The sequence below is a fragment of the Nymphalis io genome, chromosome 11 (assembly GCF_905147045.1).
Source record: "Nymphalis io chromosome 11, ilAglIoxx1.1, whole genome shotgun sequence".
NCBI lineage: Eukaryota > Metazoa > Arthropoda > Insecta > Lepidoptera > Nymphalidae > Nymphalis > Nymphalis io.
The window spans coordinates 711,012-738,652 of record NC_065898.1 but is presented as its reverse complement, the minus strand read 5'-3'; the positions used below and the strand labels follow the sequence as shown (position 1 = coordinate 738,652).

The 27,641-nt window shown below is 34.1% G+C and overlaps 2 protein-coding genes across 2 annotated transcripts in view; one reads left to right on the top strand and one right to left on the bottom strand.

Moving 5' to 3' along the window:
- LOC126771579 (uncharacterized) overlaps positions 1–22,092 on the bottom strand; it is a 74,348-nt gene extending 52,256 nt beyond the window's left edge. Inside the window, exon 1 of the mRNA XM_050491533.1 lies at positions 21,937–22,092. The gene's annotated coding sequence lies outside the window, so the exon portion shown is untranslated. The remainder of the gene's footprint in view (positions 1–21,936) is intronic.
- LOC126771673 (3-oxoacyl-[acyl-carrier-protein] reductase FabG-like) lies at positions 5,136–5,911 on the top strand. Its single transcript, XM_050491682.1, has one exon. The coding sequence runs from the start codon at positions 5,150–5,152 to the stop codon at positions 5,909–5,911; it is 762 nt and encodes a 253-aa protein (XP_050347639.1). The 5' UTR covers positions 5,136–5,149.
- Positions 22,093–27,641: the final 5,549 nt, after the last annotated feature.

Genomic DNA, 27,641 nt, shown 5'->3' with positions numbered 1-27,641 from the left:
CCTTTGTACCTGGAGTTGCACTGGCTTAAACACCTTTCATACAGGAACACAACAATACTAAGTATTTCTGTTTGTCAATAGCTAGGTGCAATAGCAATATATAGGTGGCCTACTTCGATAGACTCACAAAGCCCTACCGCCAAGTAACTATTCTAGTAAATGTAGCGCTTTATGAAACAATTTTGGGTTTAATGATTTAACAATTTTTTATTTTCGTTTTCCTAAAACATCTAAGAGATTTTGAATAAGAGCGGAACGGATCGGATCGGAACGGAACTGCGTTACTGGGTACTCGATTAGATTTTTGATTATTTTACCGCTTGAAACCCGGAATTCTGCATATTTCTTATTTTTAAATCAACCTCGAGAAAGTATCTGTGAAATTATGCAACCGACTATGACGTCTGAGGTATATATTTTCATATTACTTATATTATTAATATCATTAATTCTCTAATCTAAAGTTGAATGCAAGATAACTCTTTTTATTTTATTAGGATCTCCAACAAGTACAACACATGACTAGCTTTAATATAATATGCGAGTTATAAATCTATGTGCTCCCTCAGTTACAGGAACCCTTTTCGACAAGTCTCGCCTTCATTTAATTTAAACAACAATATTTATTTTTATTTTCGTGTATGTATTAAAGAGAATAAACAAACAAGAATAATTTCTATTGCTATTCGTATACGATCTTTTATCAAATAAAAATATTTTACACATAACACCTTCTCGTTCTGTTTGAATACTTGTAGCTTTTATGCACACTAATTGAAGGACTTGCAACGCATTCATGCGGTGCACTCAACTGTCACGTATAACATTTTTATGGCACTCTCTGTTCAGAGGTCAAAGAAATATTAACTACCATAAGCTAGCACGTGGGTGTTTCAGGGAGACATTGGTCAATACATATATTTTACCTGTACTGTACATAACATATATATATATTATGAATGTATAGAATATATAAAGATAATATTGATAATGTCGAACTTTTATCGAATGAATGAATTAAAAGCTAACTTGAAAATCATTAATAATGAGCCGAGATAAAGTCGTGATACATGAAACAAAAACATTAAAATTGATATTAGTTGCACGGTATGTATGAACACGTCTGCGCTTGCGTCCCTTCGATCAATAGACAATGATTTTTTACCGCCTGATTGATATAAGCAATATATGACTTTATATATAAATGTCCTATAAACGATACAGTGTTTTATTCTTTCGAATGTAAAATCAATGATGACAGAAAGAGAGCTATTAGTGCTTAAGCTACTTTTGTGAGTTACGGCCGATAAGAATTAAGACTCAAAAAATACTTTATTCCAGTACGCTCTTATGAGGAATTTTAAACCGTCATGTTACAGGATAAATTGAATGTAATACTATCACCGGTCCGTTTCTCATTAGTTTCTCTTTTTCATCGTTTTAATTACAGAGTCAATCAAATACAATTTAATTTATAAATATCCGGCTTGAAATATCAACAAGTATAAACTCCATGCTATTATTACACTGGTCAACACTGGTTTTGCCAAACGATCTTTGACAGCTAATTCTATTTCATCAACCTACCCTCATTATTGAATCACAGTTTTCATGTGACAATTAGCCTCCGATTTCTTGTTATACGGTAATACTCATAACTATAAAATTACTACTACTAATAATAAAAACTAAGGAACGTTCGCGAGTACATAATAATAATATACAAGTATAGTAACAGCCTGTAAATGTCCCACTGCTGGGCTAAGGCCTCCTCTCCCTATTTGAGGAGAAGGTTTGGAGCTTATTCCACCACGCTGCTCCAATGCGGGTTGGTGGAATACACATGTGGCAGAATTTCGATGAAATTAGACACATGCAGGTTTCCTCACGATGTTTTCCTTCACCGAAAAGCACGAGATGAATTATAAACAGAAATTAAGCACATGAAAATTCAGAGGTGCTTGCCCGGGTTTGAACCCACGTTCATCGGTTAAGATTCACGCGTTCTTACCACTGGGCCATCTCGACATAAGTCGAGATGGAATAATATACAAAATAGTACATAATAATAATATAGTTAATAATAAATATACATAAAAATATTTGTCAGTGTATTTGATTACATTTTTGTCATTTATTAACTTTGTTAACATGTCGAGAAAGTGTAATAATAATCCCATCTCTTCTTGTTATGTTTGTATTTTGCGTTCAAAAAACAACGATGATATTTTACGAAACTAAATACGACAGAAATATATGAAAACATGATGTTTTTACCTGATTAAATCAATTACAGTACATATTCTTTCAAAACCTGCGGCGATAAAAAAGTTATTGCCCTACTCGTAAATAATTATTTATACCATCTTGTATAAGTAATATGCCTATTGATTGAAGTTTTTTTACATGAGATGCAAATTGATTATTAGGCAAATATATGAATACTTTTAATAATTTCAATTATGATATCGCCGATTGATTTTTTACTATAACAATGACATTATTTATTATTTAATTTTGACATTTAAAAAAATTACTGATGATTTTTTGCTACTTTTAATTTGAATTTGATTAGATTGAATCTGGAAGTACCATGTACACTTGTAGTTGACACGCATATTATATATACTATTATTGTTTTATAAATACATTTTTAATGCTTTATTTGTTGTAAGTTTGCTATTACAAATAAAAAAAATAAAAAAAGTAGAAAATACTTGTTGAATCATATGAAAGAAACGAATACTGTGCCCCGGGACGGATTTTTTTTTGTCGCTGGAAAAACGCATTACGCGTTTCCCCCACGGGAACAGTGGAGGGGTATGTAGGGCTCGCCGATGTCCGAGGCGCCGAGTGCACCCCGAACAACGGAATACCCACTAAAAAACCAGCGGTACCCTTTCCGTCATAACAAGAAGCGCCACGGGATCGCTTGCGCATGCTACCACGACGCTTTGACGGGCGGCCTGCCTATGCAGGCCTCCATTCTCTAGGGGGATTATCAGGGTACTGAGAACTTCCCTAGTCCCGGCGACGCCTATTGTGGCGGAGAAAGAAGGTGCGCATAGCGCCTCATTCTTCTCCCCGGTCTTCTTCGGCGGAGCAGGTTTGCAGCAGCGTCCCTTTTCCCGCTCCCGCTCCGCGGCCACCTTCTTCGACATCACATTTTCACAGAAGGAGACCATTTCCGCCCAGCACTCCTCGCTTCCGAGCATCGCGTTGCTCAGCAAGGAGAGGTCTCCGCCGACAAATGCCTCTGGAGCCCACTCCGTCAGGGTGTGTTGCGCCGTGTCGATTGGCGCTCCACACTCTTGGCAGGAAGGTGACATTTCCCGCCGTGCTATCTTGTGCAGGTACTTAAGATTACGGTACGATTAAGGTACGGATTTATAGATTTTGCAAAGTCGAAAACTACTCCTCGTGTTTATATAATGATTGTCACAGTTTTCAAAATGACCTACTTATTGTATATATAAATAATTTTTGGAAGATTGCACACCTTGAGAAGAAACGACCGCCTCCTGGCTATTTTAAATAAAAAAAATGTTATTCTGGTATTGGGTTATTGCATATGACTGTAAAGTATATAAAAAAAATAAAAATAACCCGCCGAGTTTTATTCGCCGGTTTCCTCTCAGGTCTGAGGTGTTTATTTCTGAATCGGTGCTAGATTCATGACAATCAATAGGTAAGTAAGTAATAAAGATTTTTGACTTCGACTTTGACTTTAATATTGTTGTAAACATATTGTGACGACACTGTAAGTAAATTAAATTTACTAATAACATCCCGAAGGGACTCCCGAGCTTCAAGATTATAAATAGATGCTCTTTTTTGTAGAATAAAAAAATTCGATATCTGCCGCTTGACCCCAATGTGGAATACCGTAAGTCGTAATACTATAAAAAGAACTAAAATGTACTAATCGAGCAGTATCAAGATCATTCTTCCTTAATTTCAGTAAAATGAAAGTTCATATTGGACTTTTATTTTATGGTTATCAAAGTCACCGCTAATTATTCTTATAAAGGCCATTTTCCCTGCGGGCGGAGGTGTTTTAATTAACAATTCTCTTAGTCTCGTAAGAGCAAATTAATTCTCTTGACAGACGATTTATTAGGGCTTATGAATTGTTATCAAAATTATTTAATCAAAAAGGATACGTGTTGCTGGAAGTCTATAGTTGTTATAATAAAAAAAGTTTATGTATGTTTTTATAAATCGTTTTAACAATTCTATTTTCAAATCTTATAGAAGTTTTTATCTTTTTCCATAATAGTAAGAATCGTTATTAGATAAGCCTTATCGATCACTCTTCATCATCAAAAGACAAAAGTAGTATGATACAGTCCGGATGGTGAGAGAATCACAGTTCTAACATTTTGGACCTGATCAGTAATGCACTACAAACACACTTGAAGTCTATACCTTGTAATACATGCACATACACACATTATGTAATTATGTTTGTGTCAGGCAGCCTATTTAAAAGCGCGCCTAAAACTAGCAAAATTTCAAATTTCACCCGCGAGTCCCTTTGCGGCCCTCAAGATGCGAGATCTCATCTCTAAGCTTTTTTTATCTAAAAACGATATATTAGTTATATTTAACACAATATTCTGAGCAATATAATAGTTCTTTAAATTTACAACAAAGCGCTGACATTTTTTTATAGATCGACCGACAAATCAAGAAACAAATGTACATATGATGAAGTATGTCTGCCACTTGACAGAATATGTTTAGACTATATAACGTCATGCTACGATCCACGTAACGTACGTAACGTAATAATCATATAGGATATTTCCAATTCGTCTGCATTATGAGATAGATAACGCATTGATAAATTTTATACTAATTGAGTTATCTTTTTTTGTGATAAATATGAGATCATAAGTTCAATTCATAATAATAATCAACTGTTAACATTATTTTTTAATAAATAAGAACCTATTCTTTTACGTTAAGATAAAGCGTACATTGCTTCTAATTCGGTTAGAGTTACCATTCTATCATATTACTCATCCATAGAGTTCAATTTACTATACAGTGTGTGTGTATAAACATCGAAGCAGATAAATAAAGAGGTCAGATCCAGATTCACGAGCTCCATTCGTGCTCAGTGAATTGTAGTAACGGGATCACTATGAGTTTCAAGAACAAAGTTGTGATAGTTACGGGAGCCAGTTCGGGCATTGGTGCTGCAGCATCCAAAATGTTTAGCAAAGAGGGCGCTCGCGTGGTAATGGTGAGTCGCAATGAGACTAAACTCGCCGCCGTGGCCTCCCAGTGCACTTCGCCGCTCGTACTTCGTGCAGATATTTCAAACGACGACGACGCTCGACGTATCATAGATCAAACCATTAAGAAGACTGGTCAAATCGATGTATTAGTCAACAACGCTGGTATGACAATGGCAAATGGTGGTATACTCGCCACCGACATGATGAAAGCTTACGATATTATCATGAACACCAACCTCCGAGCTGTCGTTCATTTATGTAACTTGGCTGCCCCGCACCTGGTCAAAACAAAGGGCAATATAGTGAACATATCAAGTATTGCTGGAACTATACCTCCTATTGGTCCAGGTTTAACCAACTATTACGTCTCAAAATCAGCGTTGAACCATTTCACTGTTTGTGCCGCGGCGGAGTTGGGACCGCACGGTGTGCGAGTAAACGCAATAAGCCCTGGACCGGTTAGGACTAATTTTATGAACAATGTTAATGATTCTTTCGGAACATCTGGGTCCTGGGACGATTTTTTACCGAAAACTATTCTGAACAGAGTGTCCGAGCCGGAGGAAATAGCAGATATGATCTTGTACCTGGCAAGTGATAAAGCGAAGTCTGTCACAGGATCCAATTACGTGAACGACAATGGCTTTCTTCTCAAACGGACATGATTGCTCAACTCGGTGTTGTGTTTTCTGTTCTACGTGAATAAATATTTATTTTAATGTTAAAATAAAAATGACATAATAATTTTATTGGTTATGTACAACAAATATTATTCAAGAAAAACAAGTTAGTAACATTTTAGTAGACGGGCCGTTGGTGTGGTTGGTAGACACTTGCCTTTCACGCCGAAGGTTGTGGGTTCGATTCCCACCCAGGACAGACATTTGTGTGCATGAACACGTCTGTTTGTCCTGAGTCTGGGTGTAATTATCTATATAAGTATGTATTTACAAAAGAAAAGTAGTATATGTAGTATATCAGGTGTCTGGTTTCCATAGTATAAGCTCTGCTTAGTTTGGAATCAGATAGCCATGTGTAATAACCATATGTGAATAATGTCCCAGGATATTATTATTATATTTTACCAAGTGAGAATAGTACTCATAAATCAATCGTTTATATGAAAAACGAAACTGAGTATTTTGTAACCAAAACTTTTATTACAAGAATGTTTACATCGTTAAGCAATTATTTTACTACAATGTTATCAAAAATTATGTTCTATTATCAATTTAAAGCAATTATTTTAAATGACATAAACATTTTGCCTAATCACTAAAACTGTATAGAAAACGTTTCTATTTGTTTTAGAGAGTTGGAATGTACATGCTATGTGTATGTTTGTTCGTTTTCTCTAACACTTAAATGTTGTTCTACCATACTTTCTTTATGACATGCTAATTGTTTCTGTCCATCTTATACTTAATATTAACATTTGATTGACTAATTGTTTAGTTTTGTACGCTTTAAACTTTCACGATAATTTTTAAGACAGCTCAAGACCACGGCTGATGTAACTCTAGCAAAAAGTCGTGCAAAATATAATAATTTGGCGTGTAATTAATAAAGCGAGCTGAAAAACTTAAACAGACGGATGGTAACATTTTATTGATATATATATATATATATATATATATATATATATATAGATCGTAAAACACTTAAAAACACTTAAAGCTAATTGTACATAAATTGCTGTGACTACTCGCTTTACAACTTTTCAATTAAGAGGGAAATTGTGAGAGAATTTTGAATTAATATTAAACGTGCGAAGTCGGAATGGGCAGCTAGTCAAATACAAAATTCAATTCCCTACACTCGCGGTACAATAAACTCCGGAAATTTATAAAACGTACCGACGTTTTGTCCGTGAGAATACCGTTCACAGCTCCAATGCACGTTAACGAAAGTAAACAGTTACCAAAAGTGTATTTGCCATTTATGTAGTTCCTAATAAATCTTTAGAAACGTCAGATGATAGATACGAAGTCAATAAATATAATTTAAATTGATCTAGACTTATAGTTTATACTGCTTTTATTTAAATTATAAGTTATGTCATTGTGTTAATTGAAAGTATTTTTTAATATATAAAAGAAAATGTTGAAACGAAATTTGTTTATTTCCTTTTTCTTATCACAATTAAATGGTAAGTTCTTATTACTATCATTGTTCTTCATTGTTCCCTCATTACAGTACCTAGTTCTTACGGCTGCCCAATCTGAATTTGTGTCTGTGTTTTTCTGTCAACTAATATAAAAAAAGAAGTAGGCTCATATCAGTAAAAGTACTTTTAAATGGTAATGCTACAGTATTGAATTAAATTTAATAACATCGTGAAATTAGAAAGGTTGGCAGTTTACCTAAATTGGTGTTATCAGGAATCATTTCAAGGCTCAAATCTCGTGTCAGGCTGATAAAAAGTAATTGGGTCTTTTGTTAAGGAACTTTAAGTAGCCGAGGTTAAGGAAATTGGAAGTGTTACACTCCCGTGTCTCAAAAATCCAGAAACGCGGGATCTGCAACCATAAAAAGCTAGCAACTAGACAAACGAGAGTATCGAGAATGATTATCGCTTGATAAAATACATGTAACATAATAAATCTTGTTTCCAGTTAGTAGCAATTTACTTATTTACTATTAAAGGAAAAGTAGAGTAGTAAGATTTTTTTTATTTGATTAAGAGGCCAAACATAGTGAAGATGGTTAAGTAAATAAGTTGTTTGCGTAAAGTGAGTGGTAGACGAAGGCATTTTTTTAATATAAAAAATTCTTACGATTTATGACAATTGGAAAAAAATATACGGTATTTATGCAGCTGGTGTTGTCTCGTGTGGTGGTTTTCTATTGGTCGCATACTAACAAACTTTCTATTGATGATATTTACAGTGTGTTTTTGTGCTGTGAGATGGGAAAATATACACTGTGCGTCCGACTCAGAGCAAGCAACGCCAGAAGGCAGGGTACCAGATATAGGTCGATTTCAATGGTTTGGAATAGTTCAACACACATTTTGTAAGTTTAATTATTTATGTAGATATGTGTAGTTGAATTTAATATTCAATATCGACAGAAACTTCATTTAAAACCGACAGAACGTTTCATTAAACTATATAAAAATTGCTTACTAAAAAAAAAATTACGTATGCTATAATTTGAATATAAAATCTGACAAATAATAAATCATTGTTTCTGTTCTCTAAATTATTTCCTCGTCTTCATCATCATTAATATGATGAATTTTGGGGGCGTCAAAGCGTTACTAATCACAGTAGTATTGTGGGAATACAATTGAAAAATTTGTAAAGCCAAAAATGTCATACTGGGTTTGCTCTGCTCTCGGTGATGGTTTTTTATGTTATGGGTAGGCGAAAAGCCAAATGGGCCATATGATGTTAATTGGTCAATACCGCCTATGGGCTTGGTTATTAATTGGCGATGTAAGAAATATAAACCATTCCTTATATTGCCAATGCACCACCAACCGTGGGAAGATGTTATGTTCCTGTACAGAGTGTACAGGCACAAGGAAGATAACATCTTCCCACTATAGACTCGCTCACTCATTCTTCAAGCCGGAACACTACAATATTAAGGTACCAACCACCCATCAGATATTCTACCGCTAAACAGCAGTATTTTGTATTGTTAAAAATAAATTAGTTTAATGTAAATTTTTGACGCCAATGGCTGCTTCAGTTTTCTTTAATTTTATTAGTAGTTATAGTGAAATGGAGTATTGTGCCTCCTGTGTAAGCACCGTTGTTCGACCGTACTGCGTAGAAAATGCATGAGTTACTTGTAATTAAATAAACACTTCTGTTGTTTTTTGTCATTTTTAAGTAAATGCTTACAATTATATTATATGCACTACCTTAAACAAGCGTTTATTATTTATTAGAAGTGACGAATAAGGGATACGTAGAAAATTTGATACAAGACAGAGAAAAGGTAACAGTGGAAATTTTATGTTATTTAATTTTTTTTTTAATTGTAGATTTAGGGGGTAAGACCAGATTCGCAGTGACTAATGGAGTTCTCATTCATCCAATCTACGCCATAGCGCCCGCAGAAGATATAGCTCGTATACAGCCTGAACGTTTAATGTAAATAATATATGTACATACTTTTATTTTGATTTATTGTTGTTCATAATGGCTGTCCTGTATTAAGACGTCCGATTTTCACAGTCCTGAAACTGTTATGATCACATGTGCGTATTAATATTGTGGTTTGCAGAGGATATACAATCTTTGTTGGTTTTGATACAAACTGCGGTTTTCATCTGAGAAAACGTGATATGATTTCACAGTGGCCTTGACCCCAATTAACTTTATCTGGAAAATTTTGATTTACCTTCTCTTTTTATATACATTTGTATTTTAATAAAAATACGAGATAATACGAAAAAATACGATAAGTACGTAGTACGAAACAGAGACGTCACTAATATTTTTTTTAGTCGTACAAACATTGAAATATTCAAAGCGCGTGCACTTTTGATGAATTGCTCATTACTTCTATTAATAAAAAAGATTAACTATTTATTTTATGTTTATGACAACAGGAATAATACGAAATTCATCGTATGGCAAAGCAAGACTGAGAAATATTCTATGGATTTAGAGAGCTACTACCTCACACCGGAGTACACCGACGGAGTCACTTTAGCGAGTATAGCTTTGTTACAAATACTGACGTACGGGGAAGGAGGCCCGAGGGGTACACATACTTAAAAATAATATTATATAAATAATATCAACATATTGTGACACAGCTGAACTGATGCTTACCAATTCCACTAAATAAATTATCTTCAAACATTTTCAGCACCTGTACTGCCGATATGTTTGCCAATCAAAGGTGCTGGGAGTTTTACGAACTTGTTTGTAGTTAAAATGTCAGATGGTTTGTAGTAGCATTTTTTTTTTATAGAATAGGAAATCGGACGAGCATATGGGCCACCTGATGGTAAGTGGTCACCAACGCTCTTAGACATTGGCATTGTAAGAAATGTCAACCATCGCTTACATATCCAATGCGCCACCAACCTTGGGAACTAAGATTTTATGTCCCTTGTGCCTGTAATTACACTGGCTCACTCACTCTTCAAACCGGAACACAACAATATCAAGTATTGCTGTTTTGCGGTAGAATATCTGATGAGTGGGTGGTACCTACCCAGACGAGCTTGCACAAAGCCCTACCACCAGTAAATTCCGCATATATTATGTATTCGTTAATATTAATAATTAAAGAAAAAGAGTAACTTATAATTAATTCCACAGTATACTAACTAGCTAACAAGTTTTGTATATCCACTTAGAAGGGTTACGCAACCGTCGGGCTTCTGTATTAGTCCCCTTGAATTAGTGGTGATAATGACAAGATAGCTCATTGTGGAATCACTCATGCGTTACCTGTCTACTGTCACTTATAGTTAAAATGTTTGATGTCAATAAAAAGGCTTTTATAAACATAACATCTTAACGCCTTCATTGGTGACAGGATATTTTTCGCACAGATAAGGGAAATAATTCAAATATTGCTGTTAGCATTCTCACTGTCTGACACGGCTCTGATTTGCATACTAGCATAAAATACTTGTGACATCAAGTCTCCAAAAAGTCAATTCATCGTTCCGTAGGTAAGGTGATTATATAATAAAATTCCGAAAATACTTTAAACTTGCCATTTATAATAACAGGTATACTACGTCGCCATATTGAAATGCTATGAATTATGTAAATTAACATATATTTTTTGTAAGTTTAATTCAATAACGATTGCAACTCAAATAAGCTATGTTGACGGGCTGGTTGGCGTGGTTGGTAGATACTTGCCTTTCACGCTGAAGGTTGTGTGTTCGATTCCCACCCAGGACAGACATTTATGTGCATGAACATGTCTGTAATTATCTATATTAGTGTGTCTTTTAAAAAAGGAAAGTAGTATATTATATATCAGTTGTCTGGTTTCCATAGTAAGCTTTGCTTAGTTTGGGATCAGATGGCCGTTTGTGAATAATGTAATGTATGTTAATAAATCCACGTATTAATATAATTAAATCTCGTTAAATAAACTATAATAAATAAGGCGTAAAACTCAATAAAGATTATATAGACGATAAAATGCGTGTTTTCATGCAGGATATACATATAATGATTTAATTGTATTTAATTAAAATGTGTTATCGAATTGGTGGAGACTAGTATGTGCTGAATTTCTTGCCGCTTTATGCCGCTACAATTACCATTCTCAACCGGTGCTCACTTAAAATTTAATTATTGTATATTTTATTTGTTTTATAGTGTTAATATAAAATACATTTCAATAGAGATGTACCGTACCGTAACAGCCTGTGAATGTCCCACTGCTGGGCTAAAGGCCTCCTCTCCTCTTTTTGAGGAGAAGGTTTGGAGCTTATTCCACCACGCTGCTCCAATGCGGGTTAATAGTGATGTGTTTCTTCTCTATAGTATATTAATCTTTAAAACGCAGAGACAGGTGAAGTTGAGAAGGAAATGTTGAAAATGAATTACATGGACAATCAGGAATGTGCAGAATTTTATTTTAAGCACAAGGTAGTGAATCATTGATATATTTACGTTTATCTTAACTATAGCCTAGAACAGGGGTGGATTTCATAACTCGGTTATTGTAGACCGATGGAAGGTTGCCCTCCTACTAGTTGATTTTTTTAATAATCGGAATCTTTATATGGGTAATTTTTTGCGACGTGCTATGGACACATATTTAAAAGTTTTTAAACGTTGAAGGGTGGTTTCACAGAGGATGCGACTGTTAAAAAAAATGCCACCAAGTTTTGCTGCCCTAATTTTTGCCCTAGGCCCGGGCCTATTCGGCCTATAGGGAAATCCGCCCCTGCCCTAGAAACCTACGTTTACAAAAGTATACCATTCCGTCATATTTAATTAATATCTCAAAACAAATACATCCTGTTTTTTTTTAATAACAAATCTCAACAGTGACCTGTGACCTGTTTTGTCCGATCTTTGGTGTTTCTGTTGTTTTGTTTGTGTGTAATATAAATATATATTTATTAGATATTTAGATATGCTTGCATCTTTTTATTTCGTGGCGAATTAGTATATTATAAATTCCAGGCATCACAGCCGAAATATCAAGATAACAATTTTGTTTGGAATCTAATTTATTGACCTGGAATGTTGAGTCAATTGTCTTCCTTAGAGTGTTATTGGTCTTGACGGAAATCTGAATTCATTATGGTCTTCATCTTTCCGGCAAAAAATGCCGGCTTATCATGAAGACCATAGTTAGTATAGATATCCTTATTTGATGTCATTGTACATTTTCGTAATTAACTCTCACAGTTGAACCACAAGCTTATGTCACCGAAGAACCCGCTGTGCGCGGTGTCCACTCAAAAGCGGCCCTGCGTGTGGGACGGCGGCGCGGCACTCGTGACACGGCTGTCCTGGGGCTACTGGACACTAGTTGGCAATTTTTATACATTTCCTTGATACATTTAGAAGAAGGAAATATTAATTTCTATCTGTGCTTAAATTCAAATTTTAAGCATCGAATTTTAGTATAAACTGTTTGCAAATAAACAAGAAGATTCTATGTTTGAAAAGTACCTAAATTTTTTCTATAGGTTTTGTTAAATTACCAATTAAATATGATAGAATGTATAAATTGTATTCAAAGAAGTCTTTTCGTATATACAATTCAGTTGTCACTGCAATAATTTTAATAAAATTCTCTAAAGCTGGCGACAGACCTGTTTCGTTTGAATGTATTGTAACGTCTTACAATGTATTTGTATAGTTGTTACAGCCGAGGCGTTGTAGATGTATATGCTCCAACCGGTAGTCGGTTTTTCGACGAATACCTTCAAGTGTTACATTATAAGTCAGTGCATGTTGACGCTTCGTTGCAAACACATGCACGTATCGCTTTGAATTGTAATATCAATAATGTCATCGCTAACAGACATCTTTACTACAAATGAAATATGAGCACGGACACAGTGATCGCAACGAGCATGGTTGCTTGATGCATAATTTAAGCAGATGCCGTAACGCGCGAATTTTACGTAATGTAATAAATTAGGTCCCAAGCTTAAATATCTAAGCCCGGTTACTTTGTTAAAAAATATTTTTTGCTTACGAATAGTATAATTATTGTTTACTTGAGGTATATGATATTTTTATTGAAACAATCCTTGCGTAACAAGCCAATGGTAACTTCGAAATTACGCTTCGTAGACAATTCTATTATCCGTAAACAATACGAATTGTTTTTTTGTAAATAGTTATCAGAAAAAGTATGTATATGTTAATGATTTTTTTTATTTTTTTATAGAATAGGAAGGCGGACGAGCATATGGGCCACCTGATGGTAAGTGGTCACCAACGCCCATAGACATTGGCATTGTAAGAAATGTTAACCATCGCTTACATTACCAATGCGCCACCAACCTTGGGAACTAAGATGTTATGTCCCTTGTGCCTGTAATTACACTGGCTCAATCACCCTTCAAACCGGAATACAACAATACCAAGTACTGTTGTTTTGCGGTAGAATATCTGATGAGTGGTTGGTACCTACCCAGACGAGCTTGCATAAAGCTCTACCACCAGTAAAGAGTAGTATGATAATGTATATAAATATATATATATATATATATATATATATGTTAAACGATACATATTAAAAACCCACATATATCCATAGTTAGGGTTCAGCGTCCGTGGTCCAGGTTGCGGAGCACCCACTCGCTTCCTCTACATCCATGACTACTTGCAGTGGATCGATGAAGTGATCTCATACGTTCCTCAGACTCTCAGAGAGGAGGACCAAGTGCTTATATTCAGAAGAGTTTCTCCCATCAAACTTGTCATGTACAGTGGTAAATATAATTGAATATAAAATCAAATACGATATATTCGTTTACAAAATTCCCCGTATAAATGTTTAGTTGTGGGACTAGTGGACGGTACTTGCGCTAAAGCTAAGTTAATATATTAAAAGTCTTTTAATACCTTTTTTTTAATTCAAGCTAAAGCCAAAACACCGCATGACTTCGGTATGTGTGACCGCAAGACGAGGGGTGGTGTACTTTATAAAGACAATTCTGAAATACTCGTCAACAAGAATTTTGCTCAAGGATTCTTCTTTGTAAGTTGAAAGCAAACGTAACATTTTTTTACATTTATTGGTTCGATTTTTTTTTAACGTTTCTAGGTAAGCGTGCTACATCCTAGACCGTGTCGATGCTTAACATCAGGCAAGTCAACGGTAAAACGCTGGCCTATTAAGCGAAAAAAAAACGTGACAAAAATTCATACATCTATTAGTTTTTAGATTATTCTAGTGCTCGCGTCGGAATTCGGATTACAACGCGAGCTAAATAGTGCTACTTTTTTAAAAATCAAGTATTTTCATACAAACATTCATCCTCTTTATATCCTTACTGCCAATCTACTGTGTAAAAGGAACCCGTAGAAAATTTTCATGGTGCATATTATAAACTCATTAATAAGAAATTTATAACATACATAATCATTGTTGAAATACAACATGCATGTAATATGCATGATATATATATATATACAAATCAATAAATTGAAAGTTTCTGTCTCGGCTGCCTCTTGAAATCACGGACAAACATTTTAATTTTATCGATTTGTGCTTAAGTTTTCTTGTGTTAATTAGGTAAAATTTACATTTTGTAGCAAGTTGAAAGTGGAAGCGTTCTCGTAAGACTCTAAAAATAATAAGTGTCTCCTATGTAATATATAAGTGGAGGTCTCGCTCTTCCATAACAATTTTGTATAGAATTGAATATCTCTAAAAATGTATTAAGAGTGTATATTTTAATCACAATGGCAAAAATAAATAAACATCGCGTACGTTTACAGTAACAGCCTGTTAATGTCCCACTGCTGGGCTAAGCCCTCCCCTCCATTTTGAGGAAAAGGTTAAGAGCTTATTCCACTACGCTGCTCCAATGCGGGTTGGTAGAATACACATGTGGCAGAATTTTAATGAAATTAGACACATGCAGGTTTCCTCACGATGTTTTCCTTCACCGTCAAGCACGATATGAATAATAAACACAAATTAAGCACATGAATATTCAGTGGTGCTTGCCCGGATTCGAACCCACGATCATCGGTTAAGATTCACGCGTTCTTACCACTAGGCCATCTCGGCCATCGCGTACGTTTAACGTTATTTAATTCCTTGTGTAGATGTCGATGGCGCAAGTGGCGCAAGTTAACTGCGCCACGGTGGTTCTCGACGTGAACGCGCGAACCAACGCGGCGGTGTGGATCGAGCACCATTGTCACCGCGACTACACGGGCGACCGCTTGGGATTGCATTTCAGGGACGCTAGACCGTGAGTATTTTTCTTCAGCTGAAAAACGCATTTGAAAGACGCAAGTATCTACCAACCACGCCAACCGGCCCGCCGTATGCCTATGTTGTACATGCTCGTAACGGATACATTTATTTTATTATCTCTCTCGACCGTAATCTTATAATATAGTGTTTCTAACCTGAATACGACCTAGGTCATGGGTATCAATGCAGGATCAGGATTTGCAGTTTTTCCAAATGGGTCTAATTGATGATCTGATGATCAGATCTGATGGTAAGTGGTCGCCACCGACCATATATATTGTAAGAAATATTAACCATCCCTTACATTGTTAATGCGACACCAGCCTTGGGAAACAAGAAGTAATAAGGTCCTTTGGACAAGTTCCTCTGGCTCACTCACTATTCAGATTTGCACCACCTGACCACCAAGTACTTATATATTCATATTTATAATACTTTTTATCTTTTACAGACGGGAATGTTTCGTGTACTTTAAAAGCGTAACATACATCGAGTTTCGTTTCTACTTCTCATTTAAGGCCGTGTTAGAAATCACGCTCTTCGGCAAGGAGGAAGTGCCGAAGTTGATACCGAACCCGTACCCCGTTGCCGAGACCACATACAACTGGTTACCGACCTATAGGTACTTGAGAGATAAGTGGTTTGTCCCTCCAACCTCCTGGTGGTGGGACATGTAATGTATGAACGATTACTTCAGACATATGGTTAAGTGTAGAAAGAAAAATATGATGATTTTAGTGTAAATTCATTCTAGTTTTAATTAGATATTTTATATAATACATTGAACTGCATATATCAGTATTTTGAGCGTTTCCAAATTTAAATAAAAAAAATATGTATCATTATACAAGCGATGCATTTGTTTTTATTATGAAATTGTGTTGTTAGTAAATACATCAATGACATAAGCTGCTTTAATATAAGTGAAGATATTATTTCATTATAATTGGTTGAGTAGTTTAGACGTGAAGGCGTAACAAACAAATAAACAAACAAACCCACTTTCGCACTCATCCTATATATTAAACATTTTTCATTTTTAAATGAACATAATGATCATGAGCCTGGCAGAGACATTATAATGTGTGTGTATTTCACACACATATGATTACACATTACATATTATAGTTAGTGGTACAAGCGCTCATCATATATTCTACCAGTTTGTTATGTATTGATGCGTTCCGGTGTGAATGGTGTGACCCTTTTTTTTTTTGGTTTTTGGTGGGGGGGTATGTGGGACTCGCCGGCGCTCCGCGGCCTCCTTCTGCGACATGACATTTTTGCAGAAGGAGATGGTGAGTGACCCAATGTTACTACAGGTGCAAGGGACTTAACATCTTATTTGCCAATGATAAATATTTCTTACAACTCCGATGTCTATGGTCGGTGACCAATTACCGTCAGGTGGCCTCTTTGCTGCTTGCCTATTTTATAAAAAAAAGTTCGCATAACTTGCCGGTTTACTTGTGCTTAACCTAACATCGTTTCATATTTCACAATTATGAAGTGATGAAACAATTATAATTATCTCAGTTTAATTAATGCAATGATAATAGTAATAATTGGAATAAATACGTGAACTTTTTTAATTGTCAGAATAATACACAATGCATTCAATTAATATTACGCATGCGTTTGTGTGTATGCGTAGAACACACTTGTAGAGTTCGTAATTAATTCGCTACTGCGAATAAGCGAAATGGTTATTTAGATAAGTTTTTAATCTTATTCTAAGCTATTATATGTTTTATTATGGTTTGGTTGATGAATATGTGACAGAATTTCATTAAATATATATGTAAGGTTTTTCCTTCACCACATAGTACGAGATGAATAATGAGCATATAAGCATAGGGATAACTCATCAGGGCCTGCTTGGATTTGTACCCGTTCAGCGTTTAAAATTTACGTGTTCCTTCCACCGATCCGTCTCGACTCAATGAATTTAAAAAGTTATTTAAATTGCTACAAGTTGCAAAATATATTATATTTTTATTAAATCTATTTATTTATATTTCCTTTTAATTCTTTTACGAATTTATCTGCATTTCTAAAATAAATAAAATATATTCTTATAAAATGATAACATCAACCAAAAATTAATTTCGTAACGTAAACAAATAACATATATAAATATTGTTCTTACATATATTATATAGGTGATAGCTCGGTTAGTTCTATAACTAGGCAGGTGTCAAATAAGGTAATTGGTTTAAGAATTATCGAAACAAACAAGTTTTAGTCTAATTAATACGGTGATTTGTAGAGAGCTTTATCGTCGTACGCGTGTGCTTGTTAAATTATAAACGTTATCACGCAATTCTGTTTCCTATCGCAAAGCAGTAAGTGCAGTTATTGTCTGACATAATTGTTGGTGTTAATATCGTACGTACATGTGGCTGGTTGAAAAATGTTGTTCGAACAGACGGACAAAAACTGGACAGGGTCAGTGACCGTGTAAGCGAAATGGTTGAATTAATTGTAGCTCGTTTTATTGGACCTTATCGTTGCGTTTGGTTGTTGTTTGATTTATTTTTGTATAAAATTATAAAACAAATTGTATTCGTATATTTTTATATGTCAAATGCGATTTTATTTTTAAATTAAATGTTCTATTTGTAATAAGTTTGTTTAATAATAAAGAAATTATATATATGTAATAATTGTGACGATTGAATGAAGTCAATTTGAATTAACATTGTATGAGAGATGGTAAGCTGTTCTATTGTTTGGTATTTCTATATATAAGGAAACGGACTATTTGAATAGAAAGTTTTTTTTATTATTATATAATATAGGTTGACGGGCAAATAGGCAAATTGAGGTATTTCAGTACGTTTTTCTCTTTTTGTACCTTTTTTACGTAAACGTAACTCATAAATTATTATGAAGAAAAAGTCTTCAATCTTCATCAATATTCATTTATGTAATTTTATAACAACACGATTGATTGCGTCGTGCAATATTGAACACCTATTAACGTTTCTAATATTTTTCGCAGAATTTGATATAAAATATATTTAAATATTTTTTTATGTGTTTTTTTTATAAATACGAAGCCACCATTAAACAATGCCATAATCTTTTCTAAAATTGGCAGAAGCTTCCATTATTCACATCTGTTTTTCTACAGAAATGGAATACATAAAAATATATTATGGTTTAAAATATTTAAAGTTATAAATAGTTAAGGTATTGCTACAGTTAGCTAAGGAACGAATATTACATAAGATAATATAGAGATTAATTAGAAAATTTGTAGTAATAGTAGTAATATACGTAGTAACAAACAGATTGTTACTATATATGTCCCAGTGTGAACTAAGGCTTCCTCTCGTTTTGAGGAGAAGGTTTGTAGTTCATTCCCCCATGCTGCTCCAACGGGGATTGGTGGATGGCAAATTTTCATCCTTCGATCCTTAACTGCCGATCATGAGATGAATAATAAACACAAATATATTAAGGCGTTAAAAAAAAATGAACACTTTATGTAACTAATTTACATATATAATAATAATACAATTTTGAATTTCGTTTTTTGTGCCGTTTGAAATAAAATTAATGTCATACGAAAATTCAATGATTAATAAATGAAGTACCTATATTAAAATGAAATTAAAGTTCTCTAATTAGATTTAATTAAAGATTAACAATTTTCCAATCACATCCAGCCTAATGAAAGCACAACAAAATCATTTTTCACAAACAAAACATCCACGCAGGCTAATTCGAAACGTAATCTCTGCCAATATTTTATTCGAAAAACAACCACAAATAATGTCAGTTAAGTTTCAAATTTCATTGCAAATAATACAATCATATTCTATAACATTGATCTATTTAAAAACGAGAAATTAATTTAATCCTTATCGTCTTACATATAAGAACGTAACTTAAAATTACTTGTGTTGACTTTAGTCATTGTCAACACAAGCGTTGTATTTTCTAATATTGAATGTATAAATTTGAAGCTTGTTCCCTTGAAATAAGAATCGAAATTAAGATTTCTTTGTGCATACATATTTTAGAATCGTAATGCGTTTTATGGGCGTCTGTGACGTTTTCATGTCTTCATATACATCGGTCACGAAAAGTTTTGATAAAATAAAAAGCTAACGTATATTTTATTACGTGTGTAGTTGTCGAGATAAAATTGATTTGTTTATGGAGTTATTTTGTGCTAACATATTTATTATACGATCTCTGCAATCTGAATTATTTGGAGTAAGTGTTTAAATAATATTTCTGTTCGGTTTTTTTAAATGCAAAAATTATCATGACTAAATGAATGGAATGAACGAGATAGAACGTTTAATTTTTATTCTTAGTATCTTTGCTGAAGTTATATATGAAGTCTTAAGTCATTTTGATTTTTATTCGGATTCTATATTAAAATTAAATCGTTAATCGTCAATTGCGCAATGGTTATAAAATCAATAAGCGGGGATGGCAATAGCCCAGGTGGCATGACCGCTTCACGCTTAATTGGAGGGATAAATAGGAATATTCTTAAATATTATTAATACAAACGAAATTATTCTTAAGAAATTGCGTTACAAATATTATAAAAAAATTAGTAATCTACTCCCAGTTAAGAACGATTGTTTGCAACTATGTTTTTAGCTGATTCTTATTCAAAATTGTTTGTACCAACAAGATAGATATAAAAGTGATCAGAACAGTTAACAATATTTACAATCTTTGTTTTGTGAGGTGAGTTTGAGTTATTAATTAAATCCAAATTGCAAGTTTCTATCTTTTTTAAATTTATATAGGTAAAAATAATTAAAAAAGAAAGTAATACAAAAGTTATGAAAATTATTTTCTCCATAATAATATTAATATTAAAATCAAACAAATAGTTTATCTTAATACATACATAAACAAGCTGTAAATTAAATATTAATTAAACTCAATAAATAATAGATTAACCGTTATATTTTATTAGTATAAATATTTATGCAAATAAAATAAGATGCTTATCTTATTTAACTACATACATTATTACACTGGTTGTCACTTCGCTTCGCAGGCGGAAATTAAACTTTAGTAAGGAAGATGAATAAATCGAAGTGAACTTTTATTGGGTGTAAATAAAATTTTAAGGTCGAATTTCAGTAGAAAAAGCTAAAAAGTTTCACGTAAAGTTTGTCTTAAGACCCGCGGATTTATTTACGGAATTACACGGTAGAAAAAAAAACATATAATCTATAACCAGACATAATATAGAATCTTCTTTCTTATATGAGCCTTATAGTGTGGAAAAATCTTAAATTACTAAACTTCTCGGATCTGTAACATCATCATCCATATAATATATGGTTTATTATGTTGGTATAACAACAACTATTAGTTAATCTGTGCTATAACATTAGTTGTATTGTGTGACGCGACTCAAACGCGTTGATGTCTTCGCTATGAACTTAGATCATCTGATAGTGTAACATAGATGTTATGTGATTCTTACGTACGTTCGATGAGAATTTTATATATATTACTTAATGAATATACATAAAAACCACGTGGGTGTTAATTTGTTTGGTTGAAATGTGTAAATTGCAACCATACATACTCTATGTATGTATGGTTTTTTTTTTCATGTTTAATATTAAAAGAAATCATTGTAAATAAATCTACGTGTGTTGGTTATTATTTTGCTATTTATTATATGCCTACCATATAAATGTAAAAAAGCTCTAAATATTCTTAACAACCGATACATGTGTAACCTTTATTTATATAATTACATTAACAAACATTATTACTATTTTTTGGCCTCTGCAAAGATTGATAATTCTCTCACGTTGAATATTTAAAAAAATACGCTCATATTATTTACTATAAGAACAGCCTACAATAGCTACAAATAAAATTATATTTTAATATAAATGTAGAGCAACTTACTATAATCATGAGATGTATATCTTTTCAATAATAGTCGGTTCAATACAACATGTTCATCTATTATTATGGCTTACATGCATTTCGCAATATTTTAGTTATTTATCATCAAACATATTTATTTCTTATTAAGTAATATTATACCAAATAAAACTTCAAAAATTGCGTCGTACGCTTTACCTTACTTCGTTGAATTTCGTGCTCCATACGTAATATTTTCTGTATTCATTTGAGCAATATATTCAAATAGAGCTGTTTACCCCATCTCAAAGTACCATGCTTATTGTTGTATATATAACTAACAATAACCTTCAGAAAAAATATAGTTGGAACGAATTAAAACATTTATCGGAATATACGAAGCGATACAAGACTACACATAACCGCTCACCTGCCGTACATCCAACGAAACACTCTATAGCGCACGGGAACACTTCACAATAGCACAAACACTTTATCACTTCTCCATCTCAACACTTGTATCCAGCACTTTGTATCACTTTTCTAGAAAATCCCGCAAAAACTTTAACAATAGTAAATCAACGACAACCTCCTCGCGTGACTGTCGGTTGTAAACTGAGGCGTCGTTAGAGTTTTCCTTCTCTCTCCTACGGGCTTTTGATACGTACGTCTGAAAGAGACAGAACGAATTGGTTAGTTCGTATAGCGATTTTAGGCTTCGAAAAAGTTGTAGGGACATCGCAACGTTATCGAGTACAATGTACTTGTGAGAATGAATTTCTTATTGCGATATAAAAGTCGCTTTAATGTGACATAACTCTGAAAGTATTGTTTTTTTTTGTCTCATTTTTTAATTTTAAATTTATATGTTGTGTTTATTTGATCATGGAAGCAATTGAAGACGATATATTCTTTATATAAATCTCATCTGAAACATTATATATATTAGTAACTCGTGATTTTCGAAAATTCTATCAAGCAATCACAATAGCATAAATAAAAGTGAGCTTTAGTTAAATTTATTAGTAACTAATAACGACTCGCGTGTCCACATAGTAGGAGAGTAGATAAGGTAGCTGATAGGCGTTAGTTATCAAAAAGTATGTTATGTCCTTAGAGCTTGCTTTGTACTAAATTTAGTGATTTAGACTTGAAAGCGTAACAGACAGACAAAATTCCTTTCAGATTTATAAAATTAGTATGGATAACTTATCAATTATAAAATAAACATTTGGGTAATGGGTTATGATATTAACAATAAAAATCATAAAATAACAAATTATATATTATATTTATATCACCATCTATCTAGATTGTGAATTGCACAAATAATTTAAAACTTTAAGAAAGATTGGTTGGTTTAGATTTGAACCGGCACCTTGAGTTGAAAAATATGTTATTTATCTATTGTGCTATTTCTGGTTTTTTCGGGACAGTAGAGAATAAAATAAATTCCGATTAGATTTTATATTTTAATTGTTTATATAACATCCAATGAATGAAAAAAAGGTTAAATTACAATCCAATTAAATTAATTAAATTACAGTCGAAAGGGTTCGCATTCAAAGTGTGTTTTTATGATTTTTTTTTGTAGAAATCTATTTCATCTTACTTATATTAATATATTGACTACCCGTCCCAGCTCCGGACGGGTAGAATTAGTGTCGACATAAAACGTTTATATTTTACACTTATAACTAACGGTTTACGCGGCACACGTCAGTAAAGCTTCCAGTCGCCATGATTTTTACGACATATTCAACAATCATTGTCATATTTCAACCAGTTTGCACAAAACCTTAATTAATTAATTAACGTTTTGTATAAACTAGCTTTTACACTTAAACCTTCCTGATGAATCATTTCGTCCATTGGTGAAAACTGTATGGCAGTCCGTTCGGTAGTTTTTGAGTTTACTGCAGATAGACAGACGCGGCTGGGAACTGTTTTATAATAAATAGTGACATGTTTTGGTATTGGTAACACGATCACGATCGGATCACTCTTACTTGGACTGTATTAGGTATAGAAGACATATAGGTTATACAATTAAAGTTTCACACTTCACTGTTGTTATATTTTAATTGCCTGCCTCGTTAGTTTGGTGGCTAGATATAAGGCCGCTGACCCGGAGGTCCTGGGTACAATTCCCAGGTCGGGCAAATAAAACAGTTATTGGGTTTTTGTTAGAAAATTCTCAGTCTGGAAGTTGGACGTATATACACCCTCGTGTCTCGGAAATCACGTTAAGCGGCTGGTCCTGCGCTTGAACTCTTTCCGGCCGTGTAGGATTACCGTTCCATCGAATTATGAGACCTAGGGATTAGACCTGCACTTGTGTTTGCGCACACACTCGTGCACTATGATTTGTCCTGCGCAGTTGGCTAATCTCTCTTAAGATTGGCCGCTGTGGCCAAGGTCGATTTGGAAGGCATTACATTTTAATCATCGGTAAGTTATAATATTGAATATTTAGATTTATTTCTTAAAAAAGTTTCGATTTACTTGATTGCACAAAGGCCTTCTTTGTGCAATCACATAGTCTACCAGCAATTAGAAAAAAATAGTATTGCTGTGCCCTGGTTTAAATGCTAAGTTAACTAACTAACTTACAGTATCAATGTGTAAAGCCAGTCTAACGTATCCGACTGCGCAAAGTTAAAGATCTTTCCTGGCGCTACAATTTGATCGATAGAAAAAAAATAAACTACTATGTTTCTTGCCTGTTCTTCTTGGTAGAAAGTCATTCCGAATTTTTACTTGATAAATTAATATTTTAAAATAATGATTCATAGTTTTGTATAAATTTGTATAATATGTGTTGCATATTATGGAAATACCAACCGGTTGATGAAGCGAAAATTACGGGAATCGCTGGGAACAGCCAAGTGGGAAAGACAGGTAGAGAAATGATTGTTTGTCCGTATGCGTCGTACAAATTGTAATGAAGCGTAACGGTGTGAATAAATAACGCGTTTATTTTATGATTTATATTCGATAAAATGATTTTTAATGCGTAAATATATAACTAAGCTTTATTTAGATATTGTATAATAATGTCCTCCAGACCGATTTCGGCCACGGCGGCTAATCTTAAGAAAGATAAGCCAACTACGCAGGGGATATTATAGTGCACAAGTGTGTGCACAAACACAGGTGCACTCTCTATTCCCTAACTCTCATAATCCGATGGGACGGCAATCCGCCACGACCGGAAAGAGTTCAGGCGCAGGACCAACGGCTTTACGTGCTTTCCGAGGCACGGGAGTGAACACACTTCCAACTTCCAGACTCCGAGCTGCTACTAAGAATTTTATGACAGAAAAACCCAATAACTTTTTATTGGCCCGACCTGGGAATCGAACCCAGGACCTCCGAGTCTGCGGACATCAAGCCACTAGACCAACGAGACAGTCAATATTGTATACAACCTTTCTGACATCATACAAAAGTGTTTTGTTGTTTGTTACTCAATCACACAAAAACTCCTGAACGGTTTCGAATAAAACAAGACTAGCGATTATTAAGGGTTTTTTTTTTTTCGCTGGAAAAACGCGTTTACGCGTTTCCCCCACTTGAAGTGGGGGGGTATGTGGGACTCGCCGGCGCCAAATATGCGCCGGAATACCCACTAAGAAACCAGCGGTACCCACACCGCCTTTTCGAGGGGCGTCACGGGATCGCTTGCGCATACTACCGTGACGCCCCGACGGTTGGCCCGCCTCTGCAGACCTCCAAATCTTAGGGGGTTCTCAGGGTACAAAGACCCCCTATCCCCGGCATCACTTAGGGCGGGAGGAGAAGATGCGCATAGCGCCGACGCCTTCTCCCCGGTCTTCTTCGGCGAAGCGAGTCAGCGGAGGCCCTCTCCTCACGCTCCCGCTCCGCTGCCTCCTTCTGCGACATGACATTTTCGCAGAAAGAGACCGTCTCCAACCAGCATCTCTCGCTACCAAGCATGGCGTTTATCACACTCGGCAGCGAGAGGTCTTCACCGACTAAGGCCGCCAGGGACAGGCGCTGAGGTCCCCAAGCGGCACACTCCATCAGAGTGTGGCACGCTGTGTCCGAAGGTGCACCACACTCATGGCAGGAGGGTGTCACCTCCCGCCTCGCTAAGCGATTATTAAGGGTTGGTGTATAATATATAATGGTAGTAGTGAGATATCTTAAATATCTTGAGACGCCTTTTTTGATTGGAAGTGTTTCTTGCAACTTTATAACTAAAATAAAAAATAAAAATAAAAACGTTGACTTTGTGTGTTTCTAAATAATATAGTTTTTATAGTTAAGAAATATCAATTTGTTTTAATTAAATATTTGTTTCTTAAGCATGAGTTTTATCACTTTGTTAAGTGAGCACAAAAAATCTTTTTTTTTTTGTGTGATCACAATCTGCTTAAGCTGTAACCGCAAATAACCGAATGGATTATTAACCTTGATTGGAAAATGTATATATCAAGAAGGCTATATAGATTTTTTTATCATTGCATAACGTGAAGAAATTTACTTCACTTTAAGTTTTATTAAAAACAAAGTGATCACGACTAATAGCGGAAATAAAGAGAATTAATCTCTTTTACGTTATTAATTGCTGGTACTAAAAATTCATCACAACATTACATTAAATATTACAATGCTGTTGCTATTATAATTTCCTCTTTAATGTTTTGTTGTATAGTAAAAAAATTACTAAATTTTTTATAGTTCCTCTTACCGAAAGAAAAGCCGAATCGTGATACGGCGCGCGTCAAAGGCTATTAAAATGTAAGATAAAAGGGATATCCCATTGAATTGAAAGCCATTCATTTATCGTTCATTCATCATTCATCGAGGCGTCTGGGACGTGATCGAGAGGCGGTCTTCGGGATGGGGGTACACGTACCATCAATAAATATCATCATAATGTGTTTAGTAAAAAGAAAATAAGCACGGATTCTAAATATATTTTAACATAAACACAAACGCCAGATGACGGTTTTATAATCTGATTAAGTGCTACTCTGCAAGAATTCTCTTCGCATCTCACTCGTGATATATTGTACGGTATTGATACGGTGATACTCTATTTTGATTCGTGAATCCTTTACATATTTTAATTATTATAGTAAACGTCGAAAAACACTTGATGTCACGACCGTTTTTGAGTTTATTGGTTATAAACTTATAAAAAAAAATGTTGCCAGTTTTTTTAAGTTTTGATTTGTATAATATATAACATTATAATTGTTTAAGTCCTCAACATGAATAAATTTAAAAAAATAATGCAGAAACTCAAACAAATGCAAAAAAAAAAAACTCGATTTTGATGATTTGTAAAAAACACAACATTGATAATTCCATAAGAGTATCAAGAAATAGATTTTATTGCACATTTAATTTTAATTTTATTTTTTATTTTACATATCATAAAGACTATTTTAGTATATATATTTTTTATAATCTAAGCCGTGTTATTGATTGACAACTCACCCCTCACTCAGGGTGTCAAGTATGTGAAAGGAGAGCGAACAATAGAGCTAAGGATTTCCGTTTCTATTCAATATACTCTGGTTAAGTTTGTTGTGTTATAAGGATGTACTTTCGGCTTGCATCAGAATCATCGACTAAATCAGAATGTTCGACTAAAATTCTGGTTGACTTATATAGAAACATTTTTTTAGCAATTAAAAAGGCTGACAGATCAGCAGCCTGAAGGTAAGTTGTTACCACCGCCTATTGGCGTTGTAAGAAATATTTACCATTCTTATATCGTCAGCACGCTAATAAACTTGGTAACTAAGATGTTATGTTCCTTGTGTCTGTAGTTACACTGGCTCACTCACTGTTCAAACCGGAACACATCAATCTTAGTATTGCTGTTTGGCGGCAGAATATGTGACGAGTCAGTCATATTCAAACGGTCTTGCACAAAGTCCTACAACTAAGTAATATGAAGATACATAAAACATTTCATTTACGATATACGAGTAGCTATTTGACATAGTATTATTAAAATAAGAATGCCTTAAAATTGTGATATTTTTGAATAAAGGTGAAGAAGTATTTGTTATCTATTTTAAAAATGATCAAGTCTGTTAGTTATCTGTTTAGTTATAATATTTGTTTAAATTATCCAACCATGGTTAGAGTATT